This window comes from Candoia aspera, chromosome 3, assembly GCF_035149785.1.
Source record: "Candoia aspera isolate rCanAsp1 chromosome 3, rCanAsp1.hap2, whole genome shotgun sequence".
Taxonomy (NCBI): domain Eukaryota; kingdom Metazoa; phylum Chordata; class Lepidosauria; order Squamata; family Boidae; genus Candoia; species Candoia aspera.
In genome coordinates, this window is record NC_086155.1 from 69,969,916 (window position 1) to 69,991,730 (window position 21,815).

Below are 21,815 nucleotides of genomic sequence, written 5' to 3' on the forward strand. Positions count from 1 at the left end.
CTCTGAGCACTTCCTGTGTTTGGAATATAATCACAGTTTCAATGTCTGAATGGAAGGGCTGCCGTGATTGGAGCTCAGCAAAAGGGCAAAAGAAAAACTGCTACTGATTGGTTGAAAGGGAGAAGAAATGCATGGAACTGATTTCGCTTAGGAAATAAAAACTGTTGTTGCTTGGTTACGTTCTCTGTACACAAAGGCTGCCTTACTTAGTTCTCTGCTTCTCCATGCTTCCTACAAATGCTATGCTTGTAGCAATTCAGCTATATTAAAAAAAATGCAGTGAATGAAGACATTTTTGCCTCCAAGTATAATTACCTAATAGAAGTACAGTATAGAGAATTGTGTTGTCTGATCCCGTGCTTCAGGACTGTTGGCAAGTAGTTCACCTTTAGGTTCAAATCCATTTCAGTTCCATTTTCCCCACATGAAGAGGGGAAAACCCTCTAGGTTTTTTTTTTTCCCGTGACTTTTTCCCAATTATCTGTTCGTTCTGCTGGCTCAAACTGAACGCAAATTTGTGTTCTGGGTGAATTACAAGAGACAGATAAAGACTCCTGAAAGTATGTTGCATTCAAGAGCGTTCTTACTGTTGGAAAGAGAGTTTATGGACTTCAAACAAGCAAATATATTTGTAAGTATAATTTATTCCTTATTTATCTATTGCTGGCATTTGTCTGCTGCCTGTTCTTTGCATTCTAGGTAGCTAATAATTTTAGAAACAGAAAACAGACAAATAAAACAACTCTTATCCATCACTAGTCTTCATAGTAATAGGGCTGTCCCCATCAAAGGCCCTATGGAACAGCACCCTTTTAATGTCTTCCATTTTGCTTATAATAGTCAAGACCATCAGCACTGTATTCGAATCATAATTAAGTATATGACAGAGTTGCAGGATCTTCTCTGTAGTATTCTATCAGCCTTGAAAGTTGGTAAGCATTTTTTGGTTTTCCTTTTAAGGGCCTCATTCCCCCAGGGGTAGTTAATTGGCAGCTACAAGGTGGTTGGGTCTGAAGCTAGCAGTAGGCAGGGGCAGAACCAAACATGACTAAGATGCCCATTCTCAGATACTGTCTGTCTCCTTCCCTCCCTCCCTTCCTCAGACAGCTTCTTCACTTGTTCTCCTAAACTGGTGTTTCTCAACCTCGGCAACTTTAAGACAGATAGACTTCAGTTCCCAGAATTCCCCAGCCAGCATGCTGGTAGGGGAATTCTGGGAGTTGAAGTCTATCTGTCTTAAAGTTGCCGAGGTTGAGAAACACTGCCCTAAACCAAAGTTTAAACAAATCACTGTTCTGGTAGTTTGGCCATGATGGGGAACTGTTGTTCATTTGAAATTAATTTTTTATGTAGCAGCTGGTATGAAATGCAGTGGCCTGTATGTGAACTGACCCCAGACTTCCTGAGCACCTACCCATGTATTGGGGGCCTACAGTGGTTACCAATAGATTTCCAGATGCAATTTAAAGCATGGCTCTTGACCTAAAATGCCCTATATGAACTGAGATACTTTCAGGACCATCTTCTTCAGCTAGAATCAACCCACCCTATATGAACATTCTGCAAAAAAATGCTTTTAGACCCCCATTGCCATTGATCTTAAGAGGGCCAAGGCCAGGAGGATGTGTTTCTCCATGCTGGGCCCAGTATTATGAACAGCCTTTCCCAAAAGTTAGACTTGACCAACTTCATTAGCTTTCCAGAAGTAGGTTAAAATAGTGCTCTCCAAGGGGGCTTTGTAGCTAGTTAGATAATGCCATTGAATTTTTTTATATTGTTCTATTTCAGTTTAATTCTGTTTGAAAGTTATTTTAATTCTTCTGTTATTTTGTATTACATATCATTGCCATGGACATTCAGTGTTATACACTTGAGAGTCATATGATTGCAACAATATAAAAATCTATATAAATAAATGCACAGTCATTTCTCGGGGGCCAGAAAGAGAAGGAGAGATTACCATTAAGTGTGAACAAGACGATCAACAAGAAGAAGTGCAGTCTTCTGACAAAAGTTGTCTGGGCTTAAAAACTAAGTAGAAATAGATCTGGATAGGACATGGATGAATGGGAGACCTTAAGGAAATCCCAAGGCTGGAGGGTAATCTGGGAAGTTAGAAAGTTATTTGAGAAGAAGGCAATGACAGACCAATTTGTACTATGGTTAGTGTCTGCATAGTCACCAGGAGTAAAATTCAAGGGTGGTTTTACTTTATGTTAGTGAAGCCAAAACTGTTTGTTATCTTTTCTTTCTCTAGGGTATTTCTATTTTGCCTATGGAAGACAATTGGATGGAATGGATAGCTGAAATTGAAGGGCTGAAGGATACCTTATGGGAAGGTGGCTACTCTCTTTCCTAGAAATGTTATAATATATGGTGTGCCCCTACGCAGTATGGATGTGATATGTTAAAGTATCATTTATTATTACTTACCATTTATAGAGCCTTTTGGTAAATGTCCAATAAATTATATTGATTGAAAAATCAAGGTCAAGCAATAACTTTATTAGGAACAATCAGTGCATAACATTCTGGAAAAGCTTTTGAGCTCTCCAAATTCTTCCTGAAACAAATTGCAGCAAAAATCAGGAATGAACCCAGAGACTGCAAAAAACCACTGCTTGAAGTTGTAGAATAGAGTACTTAAATACTGAGAATACTGCAGTTTCAAATATTGAGGGTAGAGTAGCAAGGAATAAAAATAAGATCATAAAAGGAAAAGACAGCCTTGTTTTCTGGCATCATGGGTACTGAAATGTATGCACCCACTGTTTGCATCACAATAGATATAAATAGCTGAAAGTTGTTTATATAAGACTACAATCTATGCCATTTACTTTGAAGAAAAGTTGATTCATTTCCAAGCAAATACACATCATTTTAGGCTGTATAAATCTTTCTCTAATCAGGAATGGACAACTTTATTTCTATCAAGAACCATCATTCTCTAATGCAGTGTTTGTCAACCTCAGCAACTTTAAGATGTGTGGACTTCAACTCCCATAAATTCTGGGAGTTGAAGTCCACATATCTTAAAGTTGTTGAGGTTGACAAACACTGCTTTAATGAGAACTGCATTGCATGCCAGTGGTAGACAGGTGAAGCAAGTGGTGGATGAGATCAGAGTCAAATGTAGGTGGCCACCCTCTACCTTTCTCTTCTCATCCTATTTTTTTTACATCCTTTCCTCCTTACAAGACATGCTGAAGGTCACTTTTGCTAGAAGTTGGAATGGATTGTTTGGCAAGGCTTTCAGACTCACCTGAGCGTTATATGAAATTAAATTGAAGACCACCTGTTAGTTCATAGTTACAGGTTACCTATAACTGGCATATAATATAATATATATCTATATTTATTATACTAGGTGCTGAACTTCAGCTATCACTGAAATATCCTGAAGACTACAACACCATCCCTCCAACCATCACATTCACCACTATTCCTTTCCATCCCAATGGTAAGGATGTTACTAAGGACAGTGTCCTTCATATTTGATCAACAGCAACTTATTGACCCAGTAGTGCTCCTCAGTTTCTGGTAAGGGTTGTTTTCCAGAGTAATATAACAGCTTCATATATACATGTATACATATACATATACGCATATATACATATATGCATGGTGTTTTTATTATTGTAAAGCCCTAGAAGTCAAGGTTGATTCGACTGGCTATAAATAGGGTTATATAAATAAATAAAACAATTTAAATAAGTACTAATGCAATCTATTCTACATTTTGCTGCTCTTGAAAAGCATTCAGAAGCAAGTGAAAAACTGCTAGGTTGCTTGTAGGGTAATCAGAGTATATATTCTAATATTATTTGGTCTATATGGGTTTACATATTGTTTTGGGTTCAGTTCAAGGGAATGGATCTTAGTCTTTAAGTACTAAAGCCTGGAATCCAGAAATCTTAAGAACAGTCAACTCCTAGATAGATTGCATTATGTGCTCTTTTCATTGTCTCAGGAGACAGAAGTAGAAACAGCCCTTTAGTCTATTGAATCCAACTTCCCTGTGCAGTGCCAGCATCCAAATGGAAGCATCTCCAACAGAATGCTGTCTAGTCTGTTTGAATACATCTTCTAAAGGGAGTTTCCTCCATTTTTCTCCTATGGGATACAAACAGTTATTTCCAATTTATTGATTTGTTAAATTTAACAAGGAGCTCAAGGCAGCGTAGGTACCATTGTCTCTTCCAATTTTTTCCCCACAGAACCTTGTGAGGTAGGCTGGACTGAGAGTGACTGGCCCAAAGTCACCTAGGGAGTTTTCTTGGTTGAGGCAGGACCTAAACCTAGTCCTTCTTGGTCCTAATCCCACACCTTAACTGCTGCAGCACCAAAGAATTCTAGCACACACCTGAAGAGATCCCTCTCAGGTGAGACCTGCCTATCACTACTGTTGAGTTTCTATAATATGGTTAACTCAACCAGCCAGTATCCAGTAGAAGGCTGTCACTTCCTTCTTGTTATAAAACTATTTGGGGGGGGGGGGGAATGTAATGGCCCTATTGGGGTTAGCACCACTACAGAGGCAGAAATTTATGGGTTCATCTCTTCACCCCCATCTGACCACAATGGGTGAAAAGTGAAATGCCCCCTTTTATGTGGGGCTGCTCTGGAACGTTGAGCTGGCAGCGGAAAGCAAAGATGGTTCCTTTAACCCTCCTGATACAGTTTGCAGAGAAAGTTAGTTAGGCCCCATACAATCCCAGGGTTTCCCCCCCACCACATCAAATGGGCTTAGGCTTCAGACAACATGCTACCCCCTCACCCCATCCAGGTAAGTAAATTGTACAAAGATGACTAAGAACTTTTTCAGATGAAACTACAGCTACTAGGTTATGCTATTTTTCATTTGGAATGCTTTTTGCTTTCCTCATGTAGTTTGTATATTGTTTTCATAAGTTTGATTTTATCTGCTTTGGTGAAAATACAATATATCAAATAAATGAAGAATCAGTATTTTTGTAATAAAAATATTCAGAAGAAATAAATACCACATAGCCTAAATCTTAAACTTTTGTAAAGCCTTTCTTTATAGAGACTAACACTTACCTAACTCTTCACCATAGAATTCATGTGCAGAGTTTAGCATATTAGCAGGCAAACGTCCAATTTAAACATTAATGTTTTTGTTTCCTAACCAAGTGGACCCAGAATCTGGTAGACCTTGTGTGGATTTTCTAGATAACTGTAACGAATGGAACACTAACTTCACAATGGCTAATATTCTACTTAGTATCCAGGTAAGGAAAGAATAGTGTGAACAATTTTTCTTAATCTTCTTTTGTTCATGGGAGAAGTAGACTTAGTTAATTTATGTAATACTAGGAACCTCACAGCTGGTTAGGCTCACACAAAGCACTTGCACTGATCCAGTAAAATGGTTATCTTCTTTTTCCTTGAATAGTTTTCCACAGTCCTTACCATAAACTGCTTTTGAGGTTCCCTTCAGTTGTAGTTGCAGTTTGCCAGATTGGTAGGAGGGAACTCTGGGCCCACACAGAGTTTCACAGTTCTTTAGATTCTGATTATAGTATTGGTTTCAAACCTTTGTTTCATTATTATGAAATTTCATGAATTTGCTTTGTAGAGATTATTAATGTTTTTCCCTTCATTTTCATATTTAGAACATATAAGCCAAAAAGAAACCCATTTCAGTTAAGGCTAAAAAAAAAGAGAAAAAACTCTGTTTTTCAAATAGGGTAAGAATATTTAACTTCATTCCTTATACCTCATTTGGTTCATGAATTGCTTCTGTTCCTCTGCAGCTTGATCAGATACTTCGAGCAAATCTGTTTCTAAAAGCAGTAAATCCAAGCAAAAATGGTATTGTAAAAGCAGCTTAGAATAATTACTTTTAATTGGGACACCATTTTTCAGTGAGACTGATCAGTATTTGGATGGGAGACTTTCAGGGTTTCCCAGAACTGTAGGCTAGACCGGGAAGTGAGAACACATACTGGAAGAGGCCACACCAAACCACTTCCATATTGTGGTCAAGAGAACATGGATATGTCCATGAAGTCATCAGGAGTTAAGCTCATCTAAGAGAACATCTATCTCCACAGTATATGTCCAACAAAAGATATTTGATTAAATTGTGCACACTATTTTGTGTTTCATTTTTGCCACAGCATTCCTATTAGGGATAGATTCTTCCTAGAAGACAATGTCTCTTTCCTCTGTTAATGGGAGATCTATAGAAAGGAGATATCTTTGGGTACCTTGGTGCTTGGAGTCAAGGCCCAATAAAAGAGAATATGCATCTTTTGTATATTTCAACAAAGATTCTTATGGGAGTGTTTTTTCATGCTATTTAACTGATTCAGGGAAGCATGTGGGAGGGTACCCATTAACTATGTTCTTGTTATCTAGTTTTTATTTCCTACATGCATTCATTTGACTGAGGGGGACAGTGTATAATATACAGCATAAAACTTTTATTGCATGTCTGTTCTCCAGGGCCTCAGAACAATCAATACTGGAAACTTAGCTGAATATCCAGCCAACACCTCACAATAACATATGGCTGCTATTTTTCTTAATGGTACCTTCTGATTCACTTTAAATGGATCCTTTTGTTTGCTTATCAAAGCTCTATAGTGATTGAACAGGTTATTATAGTGCTTTAGCAATCTTGTGGATTAACATTCCGCAAGATTTAGAGCATTTCAGCGTAGCCACTGAGTTCTGCTCCAGACTCTTGGAAACTTTTAATCTGCTGCCCGTGAGTGTTCTCCCTACTTCTTGACTTGCAACACTTAGTACTCCCTATGAGCCAGCTAGTGCTCCTTCCAGCTGACCAGTAAAGAGAGCAGAAAATCAGCATTCTGCCATAGTCCCATCCCCATTGCCTCACTGCATTTATTTTTACAGCAAGGGAGTACAAAGACCTTTCATAGTGAAATCACACCTTGATTTCTCCAGGAAGTGTGGAGATCCAAGGAACCAGAAGATGGTACATTAATGGGAAACCATCCCATTTGGCATTAGCACTGCAAAGCTACCTGCAGCATTTTCTCCTGGAGTGCAGCTGATCAAGAAGATAATCTGTTCAGCTACAAAGGACCTGCTGTAGGGTTCCAAAATTATGAGAACAGAAGGGCACAGCCCCAATCCTAGACCAATTCAAGCATGTGGAGGGGGGAGGGTTTACACTTGAATTTTTTTCTGGATATATTATCCGTAAGCCAAAGGACAAACACTCCAAAAGTGTGCCTGAATTTTTGCATATCTGTATTTTATTCCAGTATAAGTCTCTGCCCGTTAGTAGAGAAGCTACTCTTACTTTGTTTTCAGAACAACTATAGCTCTGTAAGTTAACTGTTATGCTGCTATTTTAGTATCCTTTCATTTTTATCCTGGTTTTTTTTTAATAATTATTATTATTTGGCACCTTCAAGTCAGAGCTGACTCCTGGTGAGTGCCTGGACAAGTCCCTGCAGTTTTCTTGGCAAGACATTGCCTCTTTCCTCAGGTTCAGAGTGACTGGCCCAAGGTCACCCAGCTGGCTTTGTGCCTAAGACAGGACTCATGATCCCCCAGTTTCTGGCCTGATGCCTTAACCACTACACCAAACTAGCTATCCTGGTTTAAGTATATCATTTTTTTTTCCAGTTTTACTTCTGCCATCATTTTGAACTAAGTGTTGGCCAGTTCAGCCAAGGTTTGGTTTGGGACAGATTCAGAGCAATCAAGATACTTTCTGGGATTGTTTGTTAAGGCATAAGGTTCCCACAGGCACGTTAGCAGGATATATCTAATCCCATGTTTTCCTACCATACAAGATTATATCTGCTGTTGCTGTGAAGGGAGTCAACAATCATTTCAGCTTTTTTTCCACCAGTGCTCTCTTGAATGATAAACATAAAGCACTACAGGGGGATTTTCTTCTTTAAATTGTTGCATAATTTTAACTCCTACTCTCCTAGTGGGCTGCTTTGGTATGTCTTAGGAAAATGGAATATTGCACTTACTGTGAAGATTCTGTTTCTACATTGGATAAGAAGTTTCCAACTTCCCTTGGTGAAATAATGAAGGACTACCATTGCATTAAACAAGAAATCTGAATTTTCTATGAGCTACTATCACTTTTTGAGACATAACTAGAAGGAAAGGGATGGTTCCCTCCCCTCCTGATACTCGAGAAATTATTACAAATGTTTCCATCCTGCCTGCAGAAATGAATGGGAGGAGCAACTGAGTTTTCATATTATCCTCCATCCATAGTAGCAAACGAAATTTTACAGCAAGTCCAATATTCCATTCCATTCCAGGGATGAAGGCAAAGAAGGAGGAAGCCTGGCGTCTCCTAGTTCCCCATACTTATTATTTGTCTCTGCCACACAGCCAAGGGTAGAGGGGAAAGAAAAGAGTAAGCCTGCTGTAAGTTTTTCTATCTCTGTGAGAATACAGAGCAGGATCCATGCCCTCTGTCTCCCAAGGCTTGCCCAACAAAGCCTCTCAAATCACATGTGAGATTTATTTTCCAACAGTAAAGCAGGTGATATTACCTGGATGATTCTGATGTGTACATGTATCTTCACGTAGGTTTTGCTGTCTAATCCTGTTCTGGATAATGCAGTGAACCTGGAGGCGGCTGAAATGCTGAAAAGCAATTATCCCCTATATAGAGAAAAAGTTATACAGTGTGTCACAAATAGCAAGCAACTAGAAGGTAATAAATGCCTGTGCTTTATGTTATTAGTCGTAAATACATTCTTTGAGCACGATGGGGAGTTTTAGAAGAAACTATTTGAATTGCATTCTTTAAAGACCACTATTTTATACACTGCCATAAATTTTAATTAGTATCATTGGCAATGTAACTTGAGTATGGGCTCTCTAAGCAAATTTCTCATCTCGCAAAACATATTTGCCAGGCAGTGTACAGAGGTTATGGAGTGGTCACAAGCTGGAAAATAAAACAAGAGTAACATTGAAGGTGGGGGGAAAAATTAGGATTTTTATACCAGTGATTCCTTCAGATACCTTGTTCGCTCCTGGCATCATCCCAATGAGAAGGTTGATTGTAGCATAGTGGAATGTTGTGCCACAACAAAGGTAGTACCATATTTTGATTTGAGCTCCAATAAATATCAGATGTATTTTGCTACTTTCATGCAATCTGACCTCATCTTAGGATGTAAAAGGTGTATCTGAATTAAATTACATTGGAAGTTGTGTCCCTCTGGATCTCACCCAATTTGGGCCCCAGAATAAAGTTTGGGGCTCTCTTACAGTTGCCCTTACTCTGAACATAGTTTTTCCCTTGAGGAAATAAAAATAAATAAACCCAATTGATGCTGATGGAACTGACTTTCAAATTAAAATGTTGTGGATAAGTTGACAAGAATAAACTTCAACAGAGCTGTATAATTCTAATACACATTTCCAGTCAAGTCATCCCGATTCCATCTATACAGTCTAAATTAGACCTTCAGACTAGTATGACTCAGGGTATTTTCACCCATCACCTTTCTCCTCCTCAATCGCTCCAAACCAGTTTGAAACAACCTTCACATCTGCTGATGTCATTCGCTGGGAACCTGCTCACAACACAGTGGGCCAATCAGTGGTGTCCTTCCAGTTGACCAAAAGGAATCTGCAAAAAAACTCATATTCAGTCAGTGCCTTGTGCAGACTCCTGTCTGTCTTGATGCAATAGAACATCTTGTCACCTACACACCACACAAAAAGGAAATGAAATAAATTGGTAGCCCCTGTCCCCTCCTCCTCTACATTTGCAGTAGATGGTGTGTTTGTGTATTTTTGCCTTTGTTTTTTTAAATAATCTGAATTATAATTCATTATAATCTAAATTTATAATGGGGTAAAGGTGTCTGGCTATAAAACCCTTATTCCTCCTGTATTAAAACCCCAACTGAGAACTGCGAAGGTATTGTGCAATCATGCCATCAGTTTTGCAATCCTATCTATGATTGTATGCTGTTGTGCTGCTGAACTCGAAAGGGAATAATACATTCTAAACAAATGATGTACTTTTCAGGATGCAGCAACTGACATTCCTTCAACTATGCTAAATCAAGCTATTGTGGTGGCTGAAACTCAGGAGTAGGGCAGAGGAGTGAAAGAATAGTTTCTTCTGAAGGGGCATTGGATCTCTCACCAGAGCTTTACCATTCACACACACACACACTTAATATTGTCATCATTATTACTATTATTAGCCTGAGTCAATCCACTGCAAGATGAAATGCTTCTCATTGACATCTACTACTCTAGTCAAGTGTAGGCAGGCAGGCAGAGATGAGATGATAGATAGATAGATAGATAGATAGATAGATAGATAGATAGATAGATAGATAGATAGCAGAGATTAGATGATAGATATGGATGGATGGATGGATGGATGGATGGACGGATGGATGGATGGATAGATAGATGATAGATGGATTGATATTTTATTTTTATTTATTTATATATATATATATATATATATATATATATATATATATATGGTATGTTTATATATATATGGTATGTTTGCCGCCTTGAGTTATTTATAAAAATAATAAAGATGGGATAGAAAATAAAATAAATGTGTGTGTGTGTGTGTGTATAGAGAGAAGGGGGGGATAAAGATGATAGTGAGAGAGATGTGTACACACATGCATGTATGATTTGGGGCAATCCCAAAGCTGAGCCAGAAATAAATTGTCTTGGCTGCCACATTTGGCCAAAACTGTGTAATTAGATCCAGAGCTTCATGTGACTGGCTCTCAGTGGGCGCTGAGAATTGGAACTGCTAATAATTTCACCTGCCGGTAAAATAAAATAAAATAAAATAAAGAGCTACCTACATGAAGTATTATTTCCACATGAGGAATGGACAGCTGGCCTGCGTAATTTAGATTATTGTAGCTATACTTCCTTATAGTTACTATTCCTGCTGCTATTGGGAGAACTGTAGCAATTCAGTGCTCACCTCATATTTGAAAGTGTTTTTTCACTACTGGTAGTAAACCCACTGGAGTCTTCTAATTGTACTTATACACGGCTTAACTAAGTCTTTGTTATTTTAATGGCATAAAAGTATTGGACGGTATAATTGTCCAAAATATTCACAACACACAGACATTTTTTAAACTTCTTCTCTTGTACAGCTATTGCCAGCCATTGGGATACAACTGCATTGAAGTTTTACTGTAAGTCAAAAGAACATAGCTCACACAGGTAATACAGCTAAGCTCACAAATGTTGTAATCGTATAAATTATTATTTGAATATTTGAATAATTGATATTTGCTTTGAAAATCAGTATTTCATCTGGAAGTAAAAATTCCTAGGATAACAGAAAAATCAAATATAAACCCATTTGAAGATAAAATAGAAGCAGCAGCATTAGTACAAAGCCATAGATATTTAAAAGAACAAATAAAAAACATGGTCAATACAAAAACAGTCTTTCTGTTGTACCATAAGGATATCAAAGGCAATTCTGCTTGGAGAGAATATTGTGTGGCATCACCAAAAAGTTTGTCTCTCCCTGTCTTGCCTATCTAGCATCAGATGGAAAATAGACATAAAGCATTACATTTTATGAGGCCTACAAAGTTTGGGCAGGTTCATGATCTGGAAGAATATTTTGGACTTCAAACTGTAGGGATAGAAATGGGCCAGCATCCAGTTTTGAGAATTGGCAAGACTTTTGTGACTTTTATAACATCCCAAACAGTAACTCTGTAGCTTTGACAAGTGGGGATTAAGGGAGTTGTAATCTAGTATGTAGGGAGGGACAATCATTGGGGGACATTTCTGTAGATCTTTGCTCACAGAAAAATTACTAGTTAAGAATGAAATACAGGTGAAGGTCTTGAAGAACTAGATACATCGTTCCTGTGTTGCAGAATTTGCCCTACTGACTATGTAACATACAGATAGTCCTCATTTAACAACTTTAATTGGGACCAGCAACTCCACTGCTAAGCAACCCAGTCATATAGTGCGATGTCATGTGACCATACTTATGACAGCAGTTGCAGCAGTCCCAGTTGTTGTCATTAGGCGAGTCTTGCATGGTTGCAGCATCCTGTGGTCATGTGATTGCAATTTGCGATTTCCTGCTGGCTTGCCTATTGACTTTGCTTGTGGAAGCTGGCAGTGAAGGTTGCAAATGGCGATCATGCGACTGTAGGATCCTGTGACATTGTAATTGCGAGCCAGTTGCCAAGTGCCTGAATCACGATCACATGACCGCAGGGATGCTGCAATAGCAGCAACTATGAGGACCTGTTGTGAGTCCCCATTGTTCAGTGCTATAGTAACTTTGAATGGTCACTGAATGAGTGGTCATTCAACAAGGACTACATGTATACGTTGGAGTGGTATATGGCCTGGAAGACCAAACATCTTAGTGCTGATGACATTAGGAAAGTAAAAATGTGCCAATAAGTGTTGTTGTCAGTGGCTAAAGAAGGATTCCTAGCTGAACAATTTCTCACAGCTTTGAAGAAAGGCAAAATTATAAAGTCCTTGACGAGCTGCTGTTGACACTGAACAGGACCGCAACAGCAAAAGACAGAGAAATCAATGCAAGGACTTCAAATAAATCAAGAATAATGTGATCATTGTGCTCAAGAATCTTGCCATTTCATACAATAGCAGGCTTGTCATTTTCTTCTTCAGAGTCTCATTGATGTGTGTTGAAATAAGTAATAAGGACACAGAAGAGAAGGGGGGCAATTATGAGCATATACACAGTTCTCTTTGACTGCCTTATCAAACAGTTGGCTCATTTAGTTCGACATACCTAACGCTTGCAACTCTGTAGCAGACTTCTTTTACAAAATGCATCCAGCATGAACTAAATAATGCCTGAAGCTCTGAGCACTCTGAGGACCAGTAGAACACCTCTTGAACTCAACCTGCTAGATGGCTGTTTAGGGGAACTATGTACCTTTTTTTGCAGAAGCCATCTAAAGAAGCTACTTTATACTTATTTTAAGTGAGTCTTGCTCTAAGTCCTGCAGTTCTGCTGAAATAGAAAGATACAAAGAACTGATCAGCATCATCAGTTGGCCCCAGCACAAATTGGGGCCATTACTAGTGTCTATACAATGCTGTCCCCTGCCCATCAGGAAGGCGTCTTCCACCTGCCTTTCCACTACACATCAAAAGTAGAGTTTTTCAACTTGTGTCAACATAAGCATTGCTATCTGGTTCATCTACTACACTTCATTTCATTATACACAAACACCTCTGTTCCAATTGGCCTCTGTGCCCTATAGTAGGAACTCTGGCTATTGCTCACTGCCTTCCATGGCTATTTTGTCCTGGGCTGCTTGCCCTCTTTTGAAGGGAGCTTGACTGGTGAAGCTTTCTTTTTTCTTCATTTCATTAGCAGACTGGTGAAAGGCTGAACTGTTTTGTGTTTTGTTTGTGTGTGCGTTTTTTTTTTTTTTTTACAAATTCACTGGTAGGATATTGAAAGGCTGGACTTTGTGTGTTTTACAAGTTCGCTGACAGAATGGTGAAATGATGGACCTTTATTTTATTATTATTATTATTTTAAAATTATTTTTTTTTAACCAGGTACAAATAACCAAGAATTCCGCCATTTTGTACTTCTAGCCCAAGTGAAGGAAGTTGGGTAAAACTGTGGTATTTTCTTTTTTCTTTACCAGTCCTCTTGTGGACCTGCTAGAAGAGAATGTGTCAAATATGAGGGGGACTCAACAGATGGGGATTCATACCAATGGTTACCACATGTCCTCAAAAACATACCCACAGAAAGGAAAGCAAGTGGAACTTGCTTTTCCAGGATGGGTGAGAAGGGAAAGCAGCAGGGGAATCCACAATTCAGGGGACATCATAAGTGCAATCTGGACAGAAAACGAGCTACCACCATGGATGGGAAGGGATTTCTTAAGACAGCTCACTTCCAGCTAGTTTATGCATGGGAATCAAGCAGCTTAAGGTTGCAGTGCATAAAAGCCCAAAGGCTGCATATTACATAGATCTGCAGGCAGGAACCCCATAAACATTGCTTTTATTTTTTCATTCATTTGTTTGTTTCATAGATGTTTGTTTTATGTTGTCTCTTCTCAATATAATATATTAAGCAGCAACATAAAACAAACATCTATAAATGTTTATACCACGTTGAAAAAGGTGGAAAAAAGCCTCCATGTTTATAGATAGTCTAATTCTAACTAGCTTTATTCACACTGAAGTTTATGAATCAAAGGAGGAATTCGATGGATGACAAAATGGCAGATCTATTTATGAAGTTGCCTTGACAGAAGGATTCATCTTAGTACAGATTTTTAATTTATTTAATATTGTGGCTATTACAGCTGTTTTCAATCAATCACAGCAGTGCTTTATGAAAAATCCTTTAGTTTTAATGTGCTATAACAAGAAGAAAGAAGAAAGTGGCTTTAAAAAAATTGTTTGGTAAGTAAATACTCCAACATAATTTTGGAAATAGTCTATTGAACTTTCATTTGTACTGAAATTGGAAGTAATTTCACCCTTTAAATCTCTGTTCTTTTTCTTTTTTCCTTGAGAAATGTTCTGCAGAAAAATCTGTGCCATGTAACTAATTGCAAAGTTAGTTACAAATCATCCTTTCTTCCAAATACATATTTTCAGAATGATAAAATCCGTATCATATGAAGAATATTTTGTAACATGGTTTAAAATTGCCACATCAAGACCTGCCGAAGATTTTAAACACCCAGGTAAGCTGATGTTTTGGCTTCTTTAAGTTGAAAAGAGCAAGTCTGATTCTGATTTTGCACAAAATGTCAATAAGTCAAATGGGTCTTTCTTATAACCCCCCCCCCAATATGGGAGCTGCAGTTTAAAGTCAAGCCATAGTGACTTCCAGAAAGAAAATTATTGGCAGGAAATCCTTCCTCAGAATTGTGTGACACTGTGGTTGCTCCTAACAGAAATATTGCTATACGTACTGGAACTTTATGATTTTTTTTTCCTTATGGACAAATGCAGAACTCTGGTATTGTTTTAAAAAGAAGGCAGCATATACCAGAGGTCTCAAATTCAAATCATCATGAACGCCACAAGGACTAGTTCGTTAAACTGAGGAACGCAATACTGAAGCCTTTTCATATAGAGATACAAAAAACTTTAGTGAGTCAAGAAGAAAATGAAAATGATTTCTGGTATGCTATTACACATACATTTATTAAATTAAAAAACCTTGCTGTGAAAAAGAGCTACTTGCAAAAGACAGCTGTGAAGCAACGTTTCCCTTTGGTGACTCAGCTGGCAGTATTTTCATTAACCAAAATACTAAATTTGATGTTATTACTAAGATGATATAATGTAGAAAGCCCACCCCACTTAGAGCTGCCCAAACCCTGCTTCTCTCTTCCTTTTTTCTCCTTGCTGAGCACATGGATTTTTCCTTCCTTTGGTCATTTTCTTGGTCAGTTCCTCTTCTCTCTGCCTGGCACAGTCACTTCTTCCTTCCTTTGCTTAGGAGAGAGATCTTGCTTGCTTGCTATACCACTCTTTGGTTGGCAGAGAGACTCATGATGGGTAATCATAGCTACCTCCTCCTGCCTCCTGGTCCTTCCCTGGCCAGATCTCACCTCTGTGGGACAAAGAACCTGATACAACCTCAAAAGCAGCAGTCTGCCCAGGATCTTGAATGTGGACAGGGGCTTTCAGAAGGCAGCACTGCTCAGTGCTACAAAGCGTTGGAGCACCAACTATGCAGCTTCACCGTCCAGGCCTCACTCTTGCCGAAAGACACCGAGTTGGGCCGCTCGTCTCCTGAAAGTGCTTCCCATGTTCCTCATAGGACTGTGTCCTGGCCTTGCCGTGCAACACCCTAAGTACCTCCGCAATGTTATTGGAAGCCACAGAAAGCATGCAACTGAGTTTGAGACTGCTGCTCTACAGAAATTCTGAAAATATGGCTACCCAGGAGAGGAAATGATAGATAGATGATAGACAGACAGATGATAGATGGAGCTAAATCACAATAGCTGGACTCTTACTACTTTCTTAGTTAAAATATCAAGAAAAAGCACCCATACCCACACCTCTGAGGGGATGAGTTTGGTTTAAAAAAAAAATGAAGAAAATCCTCTCAGCAAGTTTAGAGCTCCACTTTTCTGAATCTTGTTCCAGAATCAGAAAGGACTACTCCAAGCCAGCCTAAGATGGAATGTGCTATTTTCAGAACATTAAATCATTAAATTTGATGCATCCTAGGTGGTCTCTGCACAAACCTAATAATTACATTATTTTAGAGTTAACTAAATTTTTAGTAGTGAGTTAAAGTACTACTTTATAGTGCTATACGTTATAATGGATATAATGGATGATGTATAAATGGAGCAAATATGCATTATATTTTGAGAGAGCTGCTATTCTTAACAGAGTTCAGTGCAGTTTGCTTAATATAACTTGCCATAACATGAAGTAGGGCTGCATCTGATTAGAGTTATACTTGAACTCATCATTAAGTCCCCACATGGCCCCTAGAAATGTGTAGATCAAATGCACAGGTAAAACTGTCTTCTCCTGAGTCAGACTTGATACCTTCCATATCCCAAGCATGTGTTTTACCCTTCAGCCATGGCCCCTTCCCAAAGGCTTATACAAAGGCAATAAAAAAGAGCAACACATAAATTAAACAATGACAGACTATTCTGATCATGTAGTATAGGAGTGTGAAACACTTTTGTATTTTTTAATGAATGTATAGTAGAAGGATAAGGTTTTAACTGTTTAAGTTAATGAAATACCTGTTGAAAATTGGCCGATTATGACAATGTTCATAATTGGCCAATTATGAAGACAGTGAATAAGTCTAATTTCTTAGTAAAGTTTCTCAGTGTGCTTTGCTTTTGGTGTCTACTTCTACTACAAACAACACACATTGTAATACATGTAAAGCATGATTAAAAATACAATGTGGTTCCAAGATATAACTAAAGTATCCATATTCTTGAAGCCTTTCCATAAATGTGGGAATGCATTTTCATTGTGCCATCAAACCAGGCAAAGAGGGTTATGGGATTATATACTGTTATTATTACTATATACACAACAATGTGAAATTGCAGCTGCCAGTTCTTTAGCTAGTGTTGGCCTTCATTCACATTGAGTTCTTCCCAAGAACCTAGGATGTTGTAATGTATCAGCATAGTATATGTGCAGATCCAAGCAGTGTGGCCTTTTGTAATTGACAGATGGAAATTCTGTCAATGCGCAGATTTTCTAAGTGCCATCCAAGGCTTTTTGGTATGGCACCCAGTGTGCCGATAACAACTGGGACCACCACAGCCGGTTTATGCCATAATGTTTCAACTTTGATTTTCGGATCTTGATACTTTGTGATCTTGTCCAATTCTTTGTCTTCTATTCTACTATCCCCTGGTATTGCCACATCAATTATCCACACTTTCTTCTTTTCAACCACAGTTAAATCTGGTGTGTTATGAATCAAGACTTTAAAAGTTTGTATTTGGAAATCCCACAATATTTTAACCTGCTTAATAAGAATTTATTTAATAAATATATAATTTAATAAATCATTATTTCTTGCCTTTATTTTGTAAAATCAAGATGGTGTACATAATGCTCCCACCTCCTGTTGTCCCCACAACAACCCCTACAAGGTGGTTTGGCTGAGAGAGGGTAACTGGCCCAAAGTTATCTACAGTACCGAACTTCCATGCTTAAGGGAAGGCTAGAACGCACAATCTCCTAGTTTCTAGTCTAGCACTTCAGCTACAACACCAGACAGGGTCTCTGTTTGTGACTAAGCAGCAGACCATTCAATGTGTAATATCTGGAATTCAACATTTATTCATATTTATTAAAATGTTTCCAGTGTGTTCCGTTTAAAAACAGAATCCTACTAAGTAGTTTACATGTCATAAAAGAAATAATAAGTTAATAAAATTAATATGCAAACCAACACATGTACAAACTAAAACTCCATTGTGCCTGTTAAGCAATCCAGAAGAATACCAGGATTGACAGTATCAAAAGCAGATAAAATGTCAAGAAGAGCAAACATCTGCATTCATTCTGTCCATTCCTCAGTGTAAGTCATTTTTCAGGGCAATCAAGATAGTTTCTATTCTGTACCTCTGACTGGAATGGAACTAAATAATCATATCACCCAACATTGGTTAGAGTTAAAAGGTCACAAATAATATTCAAAGTAGTTTGTATGAAATGGGCTGAACAGTATAAAAACCAAAAGTAAAAATCAGTGAGGACAATAAATACTTCAAGATGTGAAACAGAGCAAAATAACAATTCAAACCATCGATTAGCATTCAACACAGGCACTAAAAGTAATGAAATTCCTGTGTATGAAGAATTGGTGGATGCTTTATCTGCAGTGGAAGCTCATGTTATCAGTAGTCCATTCCCTAATAACCAACTGCCTTATCTTTGCTGGCAGGGTCAACTAGCAGATGCCTGAATCTTCTTTCAAACTAACTTCTATGCACTAAGGTTGTTTATGCCAGTCTCCATGGGATTCCTATAACTCACTGAAGTGACTTATAAGACTCCTTCAGTTTGGATGTCATGTAGAAAGGACTAAGGCAGCTGTTCTCAACCTTTTGACCCTGGAGGAACCCTTGAAATATTTTTCAGGCCTCGGGGGAACCCCTGCACATTAAGGCTCAAAGGCCAGATGTTATAAAATTACTATATTTGTTTCATAGGTAGACCTGTATATATGCATTAACAGTGTTCTTAAACTAAAAATAAAGAATGATACTTACCTCTTTATTGTGAAGTTGCCCAAAATAATTTTTTAAGTAAATCATGATTTATTTATTTAGGGAACCCTAGGGTTCCATGGAACCCTGGTTGAGAAACCCTGGTCTAAGAAGTTCACATGCTTGTTGTTTAGAAAGTTAGCATTTTTATTGAATGTGATTATTCTAATATAAAATGTATTTGGAATTCTCCTTCCAGTGTTTGACGATCCAGAGTACATAGGAAACCGTTACAACTGGATGGCAGAGAATGTGAGCAAAGGCTACTGGGATGAAAATTTGTAGGTATCTGATGAAAATCCAGATGTGCATATGTACTGTAGGAGAGATGTTGAATGAGTGTTTTATCAATTTTAAGTTCTGATATTTAGTTATAGATTTATTTTCAATGTGAAAAATCATCAGTAGAAAATCTAAATGTATGCCTTTAAATATTAGCTTCGACATCAAATCGTACTGAATTTTATACTACTGCATAACAAAGTTAAGTAAAATGTATACAGGATCAAAATATTATCTGTCACAGAACCTGCCTTTTTTGTGACAATTATGAATTTATAGTTATTGCACACAATGGCATTTAATTGAGTTACATACAAAACTCCAGAAAATATTATTAAGAATAAGAATAATTTTATTCAGAACATTCATTTGTGAAACATACAATATTCAGATGTATTATAAATTGTTTATGATTTCCCCTTTGGCTCTGAATATAAAAACCAGCCCAGGCTCCTAATTAGAGTTCAGAAAGGGTGATTGAAGTTTGATATTAACATCTTAAAAGTGCAACTGGAAATCACTGCAGATCTTTCAAAACAGGCATCATGTGATCCCTGCACCCTGCACCTATTAGCAACCTAGCTGAACCTTTTCAAGGGTGAGTGTACCTACACTGTGTTGCAACTTTGTTCCCCTTTATAAAGATTTCTCTCTATATACACATACACCCAATATTCCTTCACTGGGGATTTGTGTGTATTTATGGAGGATAAGGTGTTGCCAGTGAAGAAAAAAATGCTGCCTACCTGTAAAAGGTGGTCCCTGCAGGCTACCTGGGATCAGGAGAAGCTAGGATGAGCCACAGGACCCATAGTTTAGCTGGGATTCAGTGAGAAGGACACAGTGCAAGGAGCAGGCATGTATAGAGGACCTTGCATTTTACATGTGCCTGGAATCATTGCTGACCATTGAAGCTGAATAATTATTGTAAATTATTATAATATAATTAATTTATTTTAGAGCATACTAAAAAGATTGCAACTAGTTATTTCGTACCCATGTGGCTACTTCACATGACAATTTTGCCACAAACTGATAGATACTGTAAGAAAATCTAATTTGGGGTTCAAATTGAATAAAAGCAAATGGGCTAAATTAGTTCGTTTTTCTCTTGAACAGAAACTCTTACTCTATAGGGTTAATTTTCTTTGGATACAACTTCCTTGTTTTATTTCTTTTAACAGAAGTTCTTTGTTTCATGTATTTGATAATTGCTTCATTATGTTGTGCCACACAATATATATGTGCCAAGAAAGCATTTCAAAAACTAGAAGTAGCCTTTCTGAACCCTTTCTCCATTTTTAATTAAAAAAAATTAACCAAGGACAAGAATAGGCTAGAGTTGTTTGAGAAAGCAGCCTTTTCTTTGAAATAATGCAACTTTTCATACTAATTGCATTAGAGCTTGAGAAGAAATGGCTATAGGGTTTTTTTGACAGTTAAAGGCCCACCTTTTACTGCCATCTTGTGGTTAAAAACAGATTCTTGTAAAATCCTTCCTTCCTTCCTTCCTTCCTTCCTTCCTTCCTTCCTTCCTTCCTTCCTTCCTTCCTTCCTTCCTTCCTTCCTTCCTTCCAGGGGCAAAGAACAGATTCTCCAACGACTGTGATCAGGACATACCTGTAACTAAACAGATTGTAGTTTTACATGTATAGATCCATCACAGAGCAAACAGAAATGCTTGGCCAAGTAAAGGCACAATGCACTTCAAGGAACAGTGCTTGTCTGAACCTTTACAATGAAAAGCTGTAACTAGCCCAAGCTTGCAAACAAGCTATCCTTATTATGAAATATACACTCTTCATTTCTGTTAAGATCTGTAATAAAGGGATTATATATACTGTATATTTTAGATCCTATAAAAAGCTATCCCAAGATGGGGTACAGTCCATTTACAGTAAGACTATTTTACAATTCAAAACACTTCTAAAAATTCTTATATCTTAAAAATGATAAAGTAGTGTTAAAACCCTATATCATAGGAAGAAACAATGGGAGCATCATTAGCAGAATAGAATAAATTTAGTTACAGATCTGTGTGGACTATAAATCAAAGCGCACTATAATCAAATGCACTTTGATTATAGAATTTATTAAGATGCTGACTGCCACAAGCACAAATTTGGCCCAATATTGGAAAAGAGATACTTTGCCAACAATATCAGACTGGGAAACCAATCTTGGGGAATACATAGCAATGGCAAAATTAACAGTAATTATGAATAGAAGTTTGAATAAATTTAAACAAATCTGGCTTTGTCACCCATGAAGGCAAACTCTGACACTTAGAATAGAGTTTTTAAGGGGGAAATAATTGACATATAAACAGTAATTAGAACCAATTTCAATGTTTATAAATACTGCAATCATCAGTTGGGTACAATGGGAGGGAATTTAGAACTTAATGTTGCTTTTATTCATTTTTCTCCTCTTTATTTTAATTTTAATTTTTTTCTTTTCCTTTTTCTTTCCCTTTACATGATTATGTGCATTTATTTTTGGAACAATGACAAATAGCAGTGATATCAATTCAATATTAAGAGTTTTATAGAGATTTGTAGTTATTTCTTTAGATGATATAATAAATCTAGTTCTATACATTTCATTAATTAATTAAACAATTAAACAAAATAATGATATAATGAATTTTAAATATTATGATAATTGTAAATCCTTTGTTTATTTACTGACATTTTATTTTTCATCTGCAGTATCTTTTCCCACTTTCTTTTTTCTTTTATGTGGTTATTTATTCTTTAAATGTTTTAAACAAGTTTGATT

The 21,815-nt window shown here is 37.4% G+C and overlaps 1 protein-coding gene across 1 annotated transcript in view; it reads left to right on the top strand.

The window, feature by feature from the left end:
* Positions 1–418: 418 nt before the first annotated feature.
* UBE2U (ubiquitin conjugating enzyme E2 U) overlaps positions 419–21,815 on the top strand; it is a 32,975-nt gene continuing 11,578 nt past the window's right edge. The window contains exons 1-8 of the mRNA XM_063299855.1: positions 419–631; positions 2,258–2,339; positions 3,368–3,460; positions 5,155–5,252; positions 8,560–8,686; positions 13,564–13,621; positions 14,626–14,714; positions 18,952–19,033. Coding sequence (XP_063155925.1) covers positions 563–631; positions 2,258–2,339; positions 3,368–3,460; positions 5,155–5,252; positions 8,560–8,686; positions 13,564–13,621; positions 14,626–14,714; positions 18,952–19,033 — 698 coding nt within the window. The 5' untranslated portion in view covers positions 419–562. The remainder of the gene's footprint in view (positions 632–2,257; positions 2,340–3,367; positions 3,461–5,154; positions 5,253–8,559; positions 8,687–13,563; positions 13,622–14,625; positions 14,715–18,951; positions 19,034–21,815) is intronic.